The sequence below is a fragment of the Peromyscus eremicus genome, chromosome 3 (genome assembly GCF_949786415.1).
Source record: "Peromyscus eremicus chromosome 3, PerEre_H2_v1, whole genome shotgun sequence".
Lineage (NCBI taxonomy): Eukaryota > Metazoa > Chordata > Mammalia > Rodentia > Cricetidae > Peromyscus > Peromyscus eremicus.
In genome coordinates this window covers 149,516,676-149,530,827 of record NC_081418.1, presented here as the reverse complement: position 1 = coordinate 149,530,827, position 14,152 = coordinate 149,516,676, and the positions used below count along the sequence as shown (strand labels likewise).

At 40.2% G+C, this 14,152-nt stretch overlaps 1 protein-coding gene across 1 annotated transcript in view; it reads right to left on the bottom strand.

Moving 5' to 3' along the window:
* The window catches only part of Pde3a (phosphodiesterase 3A), a 280,496-nt gene that overhangs the window by 30,043 nt on the left and 236,301 nt on the right, over positions 1–14,152 (bottom strand). The window contains exons 6-9 of the mRNA XM_059258742.1: positions 11,421–11,640; positions 7,189–7,274; positions 4,453–4,607; positions 2,620–2,757 (exon numbers count right to left, since the gene is read on the bottom strand). Of these exons, the coding sequence (XP_059114725.1) occupies positions 2,620–2,757; positions 4,453–4,607; positions 7,189–7,274; positions 11,421–11,640 (599 nt within the window). The remainder of the gene's footprint in view (positions 1–2,619; positions 2,758–4,452; positions 4,608–7,188; positions 7,275–11,420; positions 11,641–14,152) is intronic.

Below are 14,152 nucleotides of genomic sequence, written 5' to 3'. Positions count from 1 at the left end.
TATGGGTTGCAGGGATGTAGCAGACTGAAAAGGACCTGGACTTCTGAGAAGGCTAATCTCACGAAGTCTAATGTTTACTCAAAGCTTTACCCAAAAAGAATGAAGGAAAAGAAAGCAAAAAAGCATATTTTTTCAAGCTTAAGTTTCTTCTGTAACACGGATATTAAAACAAATAAACACACAAAACTCCTATACCAAGCTGGTGTGGTGACATAAAATTATAATCCCAGCCCTTAGGAAGGGGAGACAGGAGGATCAAGAGTTCCATGTGACATAGCCTGCTTGACAGCAGCCTGTGTTATATAAGACCTTGTCTCAAAACAAAAACCCACAAACCAGCCAACTAACCACTGCCATGACCGCCACCAATAAAAAAACCTATAGTTACCATGGAGATTAGAGACAAGCAAGCTTGTGTGGTGTATGGAATCTGAAACCCCAGAACTCTGAGGCTGAGGCAAGAAGACTGTCATGAGTTTGAGGCTAGCTGGAGCTAGCTATATTGGGAGTTTGAGGTAGGCCAGCCTGTGCTACAGTGTGACACTGTCAGAGAGAGAGAGAGAGAGAGAGAGAGAGAGAGAGAGAGAGAGAGAGAGAGAGAGAGAGAGAGAGAGAGAGAGAGAGAGAGGAGAGAGAGAGAGAAGAGTCTGTGGGAACCTGTACCATGCGTCAAGGGCAAAAGTGTATGAGAATTCTCTCATTCTCCCTGTATACACCACACCACACACAATCCCTGGTAGAAAGGAATGATCCTGCATGGACCACAGCTACATTTTGTGGCATAATACATTATGTGCCTGGTTCTCTCTAGGTGTCGCACTTTGCAACGGGATTCAAACACTCCTAGGAGGAAAAACAAATTCCAACACGAAGGCAAATGGGATACAGTGGCTGCCTTGAACTTGCTAAGATCAGTGAGCTTTGCAGACAGCTTGGCACTAAGGGCTCAGGAAGAGATGAATGGAACTGTCGACTCCCCATAAACATGGCTGCCTGCCACTGTATCATGGTCATGGCCACAGTAAGTCTAGCAGAGGGACAATGACATATTATACAGATGGTAATTAGCTTCTGCTTCATAGCTCATCATCTAAGTTGATCCATCATTAGTTTGAAACAGATTTCTTTCTCAACTTTGATAATTCCTTTAGGGGAAGGGTCTTTTCTTGAAGACCAGATGAATTCTCTGGGTCTGTATATTTAACACTAAAAGTAGGAGCACCAGTTTCCCATTCAAATCCTGTGAACTGTATTTTCCCCAAGATGTTCCATATTCAGGCTCTTGAACAGCAGCTGGGGACAGCCAGTCTTAGGTTAGAGAAGAACCAGTGTTCCACAAATTTCTAGTATTTGGCAGAAAAGTTAGTGGCCCTCATTAATGTGGGCTGGGTCTTGATCCCACTGAAAGCATTTTTGGTGTGTTGCTTTGCAATTTTTGAGGTAGAGATTCACAGAGCCAAGGGTGACCTCGAATTATTCCCTTTATTTTTTTACTTTTTAAAATAGTTGGTAATTCAATAACTAACTGTAATATAGTTTTCTATTAAAAAAATCATCATTTTGGTAAATTCAATAACTAACTGTAGCTTCTGACCAAAGTCAGAAGTCGTTGGGGGTGCTGTGATATTACTCATATTTTAAATACATATTGATATACCATAATACCACCCTTAGACTATAAATATAATTTTTAGTTATTTACTCTAATTCTATGTGTATAAGTACTTGCCTACATGTATACATGTGCACTATGTGCCTAGAGAGTGCAGAAGAAGACACCAGATCCCTGGAACTGGAGTTCCTGATGGTTATGAGTTACCACGTGGGTTCTGGGATCTAAACTCAGGTCCTCTGCAAGAATAGTAACTGCTCTTAACAGGTGCACCATCTCCACAGCCCTGGATCATGCATATTTTGATGGATATTTTATAACACAATCAATCATCACTTAGCTTCAATTTTTCAAACAAGTATATTTAAGCACCTAATTTCTGTATGTTTTCCTTCAACTTCCACCAAACAATCAGTCCTATAATAAGGAAGCCTCGAGAGAGTGTCTCTTACAGAGACAAGACCTAAGACATTTGTCATGCACCTGGCAACTCACTCTGCATTTCCATTAGAGAGATTGTTTTGATTTTCAAATACATGAAATTCTGATGTTTCCCAAGCCAGTGGGGGAGATACATATTTCTGCACAGTACCTTATTTTTCATGAAACCTAAGCACTATGATATTCAGAAGTTAAAACAATAGTCAGGAGATGTAATTATAGGGATGGATTCATCATTAACAGGAGTTTCCTTTCTAAGGCCAGGCCAGCTTCTCTTTGGCCCAATTCTATGAATTTTGGTCACTTGTCCATCTTGCTGATCTATTCCTGCCTCTGCCTCTGTTGCCTTAAAAATTACATACGATCTTAATTGTAGATTGCAATACTCAATTGAAATTCCAGTTGTCTTTTGGTCAGCACACAGCCATAGAACCTACCACATGTTCTCTGATAAAATTTCACTTCTTTCCGCATGCCTGCCCACAGGTGTTGGGAATGCACAGATTAGTGACCAACGGACTGTTTCCTTCTGTGTTTCAAGTCATCCACTTGAATACATTTCTTACCTGGCTCAGAATACGGCCACATTTCCTTCCTATATTTTCCACTAAATCAAAAATTGGAAAATTCCAGGTGTTTAACTGATCCATAATTGAGTCCAGGTTATCCATGACTAGGGGTTCAGGAGCAAGAATTGGTTTGTCCTGTAATAGAGATGAAGATATTGAACCACATATAGTTTTTCTATTAAAAAAAATCATCATTTTGGTAAATTCAATAACTAACTGTAGCTCTCAGAAATAAATGACTTAAAAGTCCATGAATCTTAAAATCAGTAAACAAACAAACAAAACAAAGGAAGAAAACATGAGCCCGGAGTAGAGAAGTCAGCACTGAACACAGTTCAACTGACTTTTACGTAGTCTGATGCCTGCTTGCCCCTTTTCACACACAGCCCAGCCTAACAGATGTTTCTCCCAGATGTCAGCTTTACCACTTTTGTGTCAATTTGCAAGATTCTTTAATGCAGACTGAAGAACCTCAGAAAACTCTGATGTTATCTCTAAACCTCCTTCTTTCTATATTTCAGTAAATGTATCTGAGAAGTGAGCCTGGCTTATGTTGGACCCTTGACAGAATGCATGAGGTAGATGAAGGCTTCACCTCTCCACTTTAATTGCATTTATATCTGAACTGTTCAGATCAGCATTATTACTGGAGAATGACAGCTGCCACATCTTTCAGGAATGTAATTTTATCCCTGAGACCTGCTCTCCACTAAACAACTTGCTCTATGTAAATGTAAGGGCAGTCAGTGTACAAAGCATTTTAAATCAGGATACTCATATTTTCTCACCACCACAACTATTTTAAAAAGTAAAAAAAATAAAGAGAATAAGCCATTAAAAATTTTGCCTGAACAGCTAGCTTGAAGGTACAAGTAGCAAAAACATGGTTAAAGAAAAATGCTAAGGACAGCAGCTGGCGATTATGGGCACGTTAGCTGCTCCCTGTCCTTGGCAGCCATGCTTAACCTCACTCAAATGTGCACCCGTGAGTGTCTTTATACCAGATAAGTCATCATCAAAGGACCTTTTAGAATCAGTACAAACCTGATCTAATACAACAAGGAAAACAAATACTGGTTCACTTACTAATCAAGGGGGTATCAAAGCTAAACCAGAAGATGGCCTAAGAAAATTAGTCAACCAATCAATCTGTCTTTCTAAACTATTAGTCTAATATTATATTACCATTTAATATTATTAGTTTATTAATTTTTCCTTATTCACAGTTTTTTATTGCACTGTTTGTATTCATATGTAAAGATGAATACTTGGTGCTGGGGAGATGGCTCTGTTGGTAAAAAGCTTGCCATGCAAGCATGAAAGATGAGTTTTATCCATAAAACCTATCTACAAAAAAATCAGTATGATTGATGGTGGTCACTTGCAATGTCAAAGCTGGGGACACAGAGAAAGGTGGTTCCTAGGGCTCATTGGCCAGCCATCCAAGCCCACTTGTTGAGCTCCAACCAATGAGAGACCTTGTCTCAAAATAAAGCAGATGGAACTTGAGTAAGATCACCTAAAGTTATTGTCTGGACTTCCCATGTGTGCTTTCCTACATATGCACCTGCAGACACACACACACACACACACACACACACACACACACACACACTCTTAAACTTTTCACTACCAAATTTTAAAAAAATCAAGAAGAAACCAATATGCTCAGAGAGAGGAAGATTGTAACAATACACCTAAAGGATGCAGACACATGGATCCAAATGGATGCAGCTATAAACCTAAGACAACAGAATCTACCCCTAAGCTAGTCTCTGCCACAGAAGCAAGTTTTCATGGAAATGAATGAGTTTAGTGATGTGGGGCTACCAGGAAGATCATGGTCTGGGAAGTATAGGTGCCACAAGCCGATGCTTTCCTCAGTGGCTCTCTCTGGCACTCGGCCTCCTCTTCATTCTGCAAAATGTCACTGCTGTCACTGTTGTTGTTGGTCTCATAATCGGAGGTAACTTGGGAAGTGTCATCTGCAATTGAAAGAGAATAGCCTGTTTTAAGAGACCTATGATGAGGAAGGGGACACAAGGAAGTAAGTGCTCCTGAAACACATCCGCATATTATGAAGTATTTAGAAAGACTGCTTTCATATATCTACACATCAAAAACAGAATAATAGGGAGGAAAATATATTTTCAAGGTTTATTTTAGTTTTGACTACGTGCGTGTATGTCTGCATGCACATGATTTATATGCCTGTGGAGGCCAGTTGAAGGTGTTAGATCCCTTGGAACTGGAGTTATAGGCAGCTGACTATAAGCTACCCAACATGGGTGCTAGGAACAGAACTCAGGTTTTCTGGGAAAGCAATTCCTACCTTTGTGCAATCTCTCCAGTCCCCAAAATACATTTCTAATCCTAACAAATAGGTGGGAATTAAGATGTGTGATTTATGTAACAGTCAATGATCCCCCAATAATAACTTTTAGATAAATTGTTTGAATTAATTCTATAAGTTCACATTTTTTCCTCCCTGTTCTTTCTCTTTTTTCCCTTCCTTTCTTCCTTTCCTTCCTTTCTGGTAGTGGGGATCAAAACTGGGGCTTTATACATGGTATCAAGAACTCTACCACTGAGCTACATCCCCTAGTTGGATTTAAATTTCTATTTCCTCTATTCTTCTACTGCATTAAGCCAGGAAACAGTTGACTACACACTAATTAAGGGCATATGTGATGGGGATAATCATGTGGACACACACAGGAAGGAGTGGTCTGTAGAGCACGAAGCAATGGCTCATACTTGTGAGTGGACAGATCTTATGTGTATGTCCCAGGTCCTTGGGAGTCTGGGCTTCCTCCTTCTTTTCTTTTCTCCACTATCTCCCCCTTCCAGTCAGCAACTATTAGCTGAAAATCCAACCAGAAAATACAAGTGTCTAAAGAACATGCTTCCAAAGAGTCATCAGGAACAATGAAATATTTGTAACATTATCTCAGGACCCTCTTTTCTTCCATCTTTCTAATACAATTACTTGCCAGATAAACTTAGGAACAAAGGGCAGAATAAAAACATAACTGATCAGGTACAACTCCTGATCTATGGAGAAAAGGAGAAGCCCCAATGGAGATCCATGTCACTGTGAGAACCCATGAAGGTGATCTGTACACTGGAGGACTATGGCACTTCGAGAGCCCAGGAAGGTGACCTAACCTGATACCCTCATCCTGTTAGCCCTGGGAGACTTGGAGAAGCATCCTAAGTCTTCAATAAGCTACACAATAATCACACAGATAATTTTCCTTTGACTTCTCCTGGCCCTTTGCATATTGCTACACAAGATTCTCATAGAAAAAAATGTCAACAAATTCTATTTGAGGGTATCTACTAGGAAATGTTGACAGGGATACATAATTATTCCTGATGGTGCCATGACCTTAAAGTCTACACTTCATAGATACTTTGATTTCTACATTGTATACTGTCAGCACAGTACAAACAAGCCCATAGAGCTATGCCAACAAAAATAATTATTACAGCAACATCACAAGCAGTAGCTACTTACAGTGACCCCATAATCCAATGAGAAATAAATGATTCTGTGTGTTCAATATATGTGGTGCCCAAAGAGGCCACAAGAAAGCATAAGATTTCTGCAGCTAGAGTTACATATGGTTGTTGACCCACCAGATGTGGGTGCTGAGAATCAAACTCAGGTCCTCTGGAAGGGCAGTCTATGCTCAAAACTTCCAAATCATCTCTTCATCCCTCAACATGTTGTATTTAATCTTTACAGTGATTTTATGTAGTGGATACTACTGTTATTCTGCCATTTTGCAAGTAAAAGGACTAAGGTACAGAAATTTAGGTGACACGTGAGTGGGGAACAGAAAGAGGGGTGATCCAGGTTATAGCACTTTAACCTGGATCTTAACTTCAGGATACTGCCTCAAGGAAAAGCCATATCATTGTGAACAGTACAATCAGGGTCATACTTTAGCATCGGGGTTAGTGATCTCATAAACACATGCTAGGATAGGCAACCCTCTAATGAACAAGGCATCAAGATGAACCACCATGTATAGTATACCATGTAGCATACAGTGCTGTACATTATATAAAGGGGGCTCTGACTTTAAAATAATATACATTTGTGTCCAAGTACAAAAATGCCTGGGAGAATCCACCTTTAAAATTTGCTATGAATTAAATTTAGATAGTGTTTTGAGGATGATTTTTATTTCTTTGTTGGTCTTTTTAAGTTTACATCTAATTTAAATTAGCTGGAGAGATGGCTCAGTGGTTCAGAGCAATTGCTGCTGCTATAGAGGAAGTTCAGTTTCCAGCACCCACATCAGGAGGCTCACAACTCATAACTCAACTCCAGCTACAGAGATCTGATGCCCAGTTCTGGCCTACATGGATACTACACTCATGTGCATAAACACACACACACACACACACACACACACACACACACACACTTCATAAAGTTAAAATTCACAAATTCGAAAAAAAAGCCAGGAATTCAAGTTGCCTTTTTTGTCAGGAGGAAAATATAAAATAAAATATGTTGAATTTTGAACAACAGAATACTAAAAAGTGTATTACCTGTTCTGTTTGGTTTCTGAATGGCTGAGCCACTTCTCTCTGAAGGTCCATCAGGAGGATTCCCTTGTGAATAAGGTCGGCCACAGCTGAGAAGTGTTGAGAAGGCATAAGTACCTCTGCGCATTTTAAAACACTACTAAACACACAGTATCTTCATAAACACCAACCATTCCCTGCCTTGGTCTTTCACTGTTGTAACCAAACCCCTGAGATACTTGAGGGAAAGAAGACTTAGTTGGCTCATGGTTCAGGGGTGCCAGTCCTCCACTGTTTTGAACCAGAACTGAGACAACACATCAGGGCAGTGACAAAGTGTGAGCTACATCATGGCTCACAGAAAGCAAGGGAGAGCTAGGGAGAGGCCAGGGTCAAGGAATACTCTTCAAAGCACAACCCTAGGGACCTACTTCCTCTAATGAGGCTCCCATACTGTGCTTCCAACATCTCCCAATAATATGCCTAGTTATAAGGGTATCAATAGCCTCACCCATTGATTAAGTCAGGGTTGTCTAGCTCTAGCCATTTTCCAGGAGCCTCCATGTTTCATATCAAAATCATACAACACATATAATAAAATATCAGTCTTCTACTGGTGCGTCTAGGAAGGCAATTCACTTTGTATTACACGCAGTTGCTGATAGGTGGTCCTCTTTGGTGAGTACTGATCAGCAAATGGACTTTAAACTCCATCTGACTCTCTTCCTCCTCCTCAGTCCACATATTTACATTGAAATGCTGCTAAAGTTGTTAAATTATTTGGAAAAATACTGGAATAACTGCCATTTATCTGTGAAGTAGTTCTGAAGGTCCTGGCACATGTCTGGCTATGACTGTCTTTTCCAGTGGGACACCTTTAGAGCCTCAGTGCTCCATTCACTTCTTGGAGTTAGGATGCTCAATTTCTAATCAGATTTTTAATAAAAGACAACAAATGTTAAAACAAAATGATAGGATATTCATTTTATTTTTTTCCCAAAATAAGTGTATTTATTTAAAGCAAATTTTCCCATTCATCCTTTAAGGTCTTAAGGAAACGAACAAAGGAGATGGACATTGTGGAAAAAAATGAATGACTGATTGTACACACTAATGTTTGGAAAAAAAAAGAGCCAACATGATCTGTGGACAACCAAGACGATGAAAGTTTCCAGAGAAGCGAATGGTAGCCCATCCCAGAGATAATAGAGTATAATAGGAGAATCTTTTTGCTTTATTTTCTCAACAACTTGACTATTTTACAAGTCAAAAGGTAATCACACAAACCCTACTGAGATCCAAACTGGCCCCTCCTTTATTATTTTGTTTAGCTACTTCATGATTAGATTTTACTCTCCTATTTTGTGGCTGGACTCTTTTCTTCCAAATAATATAAAAGATCTCAGGAGAACTTTTTGGTCTCATAATTACTTAACTACAATATGACCCAGCATAAAGGGAAAGAAATTAGTTTAATATCTAATGTTTAGCATCTAAATGTCTCATCATTTTCTTAACTGTACATGCAGCAAAATATTTCCCAGCTACAGTATACCATCATACTAAGTAAATTTAGTTTTCCACTCTGAAATATAAACAGAAAAGCATTATACAGGATTTATTTCTAATGAGGAAAACCCATCATTTTGTCTTAGGGGATAAAAAGAAAGGAAGAAAAGAAATAAAAAGCCTACGCTAACTTAGGACTTCTAATCTTGTGTGAAAGCTTATTAGTGTGAAGATTTTTCATTGCCTGACAATACCTAAAAGGACTATTTAAGTTACTAGTTCAAATAGAGCAGCTCCTGTCTCCCCCCTACATAAATAAGTAAGTAAGTAAGTAAGTAAGTAAGTAAATAGCTTGTTGCAAAGGCATTACAACAGCCAAGAGACTAGGTTCAATTCCAAGCCCTTCGAGTTCAGCAGGGGAAACCACAATAGTTAGTCGTGTGTTTCTGGAGCATTCTGTGACTACATGGGTGGCTTCCTTGAAGGGAATTATAAAACCTGGTTTGAATTATAGGTTTATAAAGTCCAAACAAATAAAATGCACACTACTAGATTTCTAAAATCAACTGAACAAGGAGACAGAGAAATCCTCTTGTATTTTTGTTTGTTTGTTTGTTTGTTTTTTCCTTCATTCTCTTTATGAAAACTCTGTGACATTCTCCCCTCTAAAAACAAGCAAGAAAATCTTGTTGGAGCAAGCTGGGCAAACCGTAGAGCTTTCCTGAACACCACTAGCTTTTCTTTCAAATGGTTATTTCTCATAAGTCTTGAGGGAGGGAGAGCCCCTTGGAAAAGCCAGAAGCAGATGTTCTTAATGCGAATCACTCTGCGAGCCTTTATCCTGGCTCAGGATACAGAACAAAGAACAATGCTTCCCTCAGCAAGCCTGTTGAATGTCAAATGCGCGAACAATTACAGGGTGTTAACCTAAGGGAATTGGCTCTGGGGTCCAGAGAACTCAGAGAACTAGACATGAAACAGACCAAGAACTCCTCTGAGCTCTTGGCATGGTGAGTGTGATGTAGCATGTCTCAGACTGACTGCACAACAGCTCTAGGAAGGTGGCTGTGTTGGGTGGAAAGCCCACAGAACTCATTTTCACTTAGAAAGCTAGCATGGTACTAGAATAACATTTTGCTCTGGTCTTTGCCCAATAATCAAGGTTGGGTATTTTTTCCACTTAAAAATAGTCATAGAGAGAAAGAAAGTAAAAATAAAGATGATAAAATAAGAGACGTTTATTTGTCTTAGGCAGTAAAGTTTGGTTGAGGAGAGATCTCCAGGTGTTATGTCTTCAAGTCTTGCTCAATAGTCTGTGGTGCTGTTTAGAGCTGGGAGATCCTTTAAAAGGTGGGTCCTATAGGGAAGAACGTAGGCCATGGGGGACTCAAATGGATATTGGGACCTGCAACCTTTCTTCTCTCTGTCTTCACTTTTCTCAACAACAAAGCATCCTCAGTTGGATTCTGCTTTGCCATAGGCCCCAAAACAAGAGGATCAAGGAACCACTCAAGCTGTAAGTAGAAGTAGACATTTACTTCTTCTTGATCTCGGGTATCCTGCCACAGTGATGACACAGAGATTTTACAGACAAGCTACAAGCAAATGAAATGTGTGAGGCTTAGTATTCATTGTTAGTTACTAAATGGAGTGTGTTAATAAACATGAGACACAAGAAAGCTTCATGCTTCCAATGCATTCACATAGTCATCTCCATTATCTGCAGAAAATAACATTCTGTTTAAGGCATTCTTAGGACTATGCTTAAAACACATGCCTCTCTTCTACTTCAAAATACTTAATACTAGGGAATGGAGAGATGGCTCAGTGGTTAAGAGCACAGGCTGTTCTTCTAGAAGATCTGTATTTGATTTCCAGCACCCACATGGTAGCTCACAACCATCTGTAACTCCAGTCCCAGCCAGTCTCCTAGGGTACTGCATACACATACATGAAGGCAAAATACCCATATACATAAAAATATGTAAATCTTTAAAAATATTTAGTACTTTAAGATTAAGTATCCAAAATGAAGATATGACTGGAGAACAACAAAAATATGCAGTAATTGGAGGTATTTCCTATTTATGGACAATCTTAATGTGCCTGAAGTGACAATAATCACTTCAGGCACATTAAGATTTTCTTTAATCCTCCACTGATAATGCATGGTAAGTCAGTTTTTTATTTTTTTCTCCCTCCCTCCCTCCCCTCTCCCTCCATCCTTTCCTTCATTCCTTTTTGAGAATTGGTTTCCTAGACTATAGCCCAGGCTGGCTTCAAACTCACTGTGTAGTTCAAGCTTCTTTGACCGCCCAGCTATCCTCCTGAGTGCTAGGGTTACAAGCATTTGTCCCATGACCAGCTTGTAATTGTTTCATTGCAATGTAAAAAGAAACCATTTGCTTAATTTCATTCAGGGAACCATATGAGTCAAGCCATATAATGCATTATGTGCCAGGAACCCAGCTAAGGTCCTCTGTAAGAGTAGCAAGCACTCTTAACCCCTGAACCATGTCTCCAGTCCATAAAACACATTTTATCCATCACCTACTAGTGATATATACTAGTATATAACCAAATATATACAGCTAATTATTTTGTACTCTCTCCAAAGATCTGTTCAGACTGAATGGAAAATGAAGTTTCTATTTATAGAGAGCCTGGAAAAATTAAGTTTCTATTATAGTCTCAAACATAACATCACATTATCCTATAGTTTCCTGTTACCAGTAAAAAGGTCTTACCTGCTACATACGACAGGTGGAGGCAGGATCTGAGGGGACAAGTCAGGGGCACTTTGGGTGTAAGTTAAGGCCCTGTGAGATCCAGGGCCTCGCTTGGCAGTTATTTCAGAGGATTCTGGAAACTGTGCTGAAGTAATGTTGCCAACGGGACTACTGGCAGGCGATCCTTGAGGAGGCGAGGAGGAGGGAGAGGGTACAGGTGAAATTTTAGCAAGGCCACCTGAAAGAGAATGAGAGCTATGATGTCATTCAACAAACACCCCTGAAATGCAAACATGTGACCCCTTCCTGTTACCATCACCTTGAATACATAAAATCAGTAGCCACCAATATCATGCTCGGCCCCAGATCTGGTCTTATCTTTATGCCACCATCCAGAGATGGGATATGTGCCTGGACTGTCTCCATGGCATGAAAATATGACCAGTAAATCATCCTGAGAAATGGGTGGCAGGGCCAGCATACCCGTTGAAGCCACAGTGGCTTTAAGCCACCTCAGGGCAGAAGGATATTATTTTCTTCTCCCATTTTTGTTTCTCTCTTGTCATCCTGACTGAAAATAACAATTACAATTGTCTCATGTGTCTGAAAAAATACCAGCTGGAACAAAACTCACTACATTTTAAAAGAAATACATTTTTTTTAAATGTGCGTGTGTGTTTGCCTGCATAAGTTTATGTGCACAGCATGTGTGCAGGAACCTACTGAGGCCAGAAGATGGCACCAGATACCATGGAACTGGAGTTCTCTAAGTGATTGTGAATCACCATGTGGGTGCTGGGAATCAAACCCAGGTCCTCTGCAAGAGCAGCCTGTGCTCTTAAATCATTGAGCCGTTTCTCCAGCCTTACCATTGCTTTAAAGTTCAGAGCACACAGTGGCAGTTACAGAATGCTTAAAATGTGCAAGTGAAAATGATAATTTGGGGGAGGCAATTAGACTTCTTAACTATTCACACATTCAGTGAACTGTACATTTCTTTGTGAAAATGCACTCCAAGAAAAGCAAATTTGAAGCAAACATTAAAAATGTGCTACATCCAGCACAAACTACACAGTAGGCCTAAAGCTTAAACTTCAAAATCGGGTACTTATGCCAGGCTCCCCATGTTTACATTTATGCTACAGTGTGAGTCTGTCTAGGGCACTGGAGTAGATTTCTAGACCTCTCACTCTGTAAGATAAGGCTAATGTCTTTTGAAGTTGCTTCCTCCCAAATACAGAGAAGGCAGAGTGCAAGTAAAATTGGGGAAAGGGGGAGAAAGACCAATGACTTTCAAGTCATTCATAGGTCTCTGCTTATCCCCTCTCAGGAGAAACTGATAGCCCCAGATATCACATTCATAGCTAGTGTGTGTAGCTAACGGGCAGCTGGTTCAAGGTAGCCTTGTGTCAAAAATTCAGTTCCTTTAAAAGTTTGACTTTTCCCAGTGCAAAGTACTCTGCCCCATAGAGTGGAATACTATAACTTGTAGAAGGGTTTCCTTGGTGTCCTTTTCATACTTTTGTTAGGTTCCCAGCATGGTGGACAACCTCCCTCCTGAGCCTCTTGCAGCACATTTCTGTGTTGCTCCCTAACCAGCAGAACAATCCCTCATATTTGTACCTAACAGATGAACCCACCTTGGCCCAGGGAGAGTAACTAAATATGTTGCCAGGGTTAGGAAGAGCTAGTGAGAAGGAGAACATGGGGATGAGGTAGGCGTTGGTTAGTTTGGGCTTTTTAAAAATTAATTAATCTTAAATACTATTCACAGTTTCCCTTCCCTTCTCTTCTCCCAGTCCCTCCTCCTCCCTGCCCCACCTTATCCTCTGTTTATACTCAGGAAAGGGCAGGCCTCCCATGGATATTGAGAAAACATGGCATATCAAATTGCAGTAAGACACCTCCCCACATATTAAGGCTGGGCAAGGGAACCCATTATGAAGAAGAGGTTCCCCAATGCTGACAAAAGAATCAGAGACAGCCCCTACTCCCACTGTTAGGAATCCCATCAGAAGACCAAGCTACACAACTGCCAGATACACGAAAAGGGCCTAGTTCAGTCCCATACAGGCTCCCTGGTTGTCAATTCAGACTCTGTAAGCTTCTGTAAGCCCAGGTTAGTTGATTCTATGGATTTTCTTGTGATGCCCTTGACCCCTCTGGCTCCTATAATCCTTCCTCCTCATCTTCCATAGGGTTCCCCAAGCTCCGCCTAAAGTTTGGCTGTGGGTCTGCATCTGTTTCCATCAATTGTTGGATGAAGCCTCTCTGATGACTATTGGACTAGGCACCAATCAATAACTTATAGCAGAATATCATTAGGCATCTATACACTGACATTTTTTTCTCCAGTCATGTTTGGTTCTATCCTAGGTCTCTGGGCCAGAAACCTGATTGGGTTTTAAAGACTGGTTGTGCTTTAAAAATGAGCCTATATATCAGCCTTGCTGTACGTACTGGCTCCATCATTTTGATGGCAAATTACGAGATTTGGGGCTACCTTTCTACTATTTTTGTTATATATATATACATATATATGTATTTATATACATATGTGTGTGTGTGTGTGTGTGTGTGTGTGTGTGTGTGTGTGTGTGCGCATGTGCATGACTGTATGAAGGTACAGAGGTTAAGTATGATCTTCACTGTCTTCACCAATGGTTTTTCACCTTGATTTTGGGGACAGAGTCTCTCACTGAACCTGGAGCTTACTGATACTCCTAGGCTGGTCACCATCCATCCCCAGG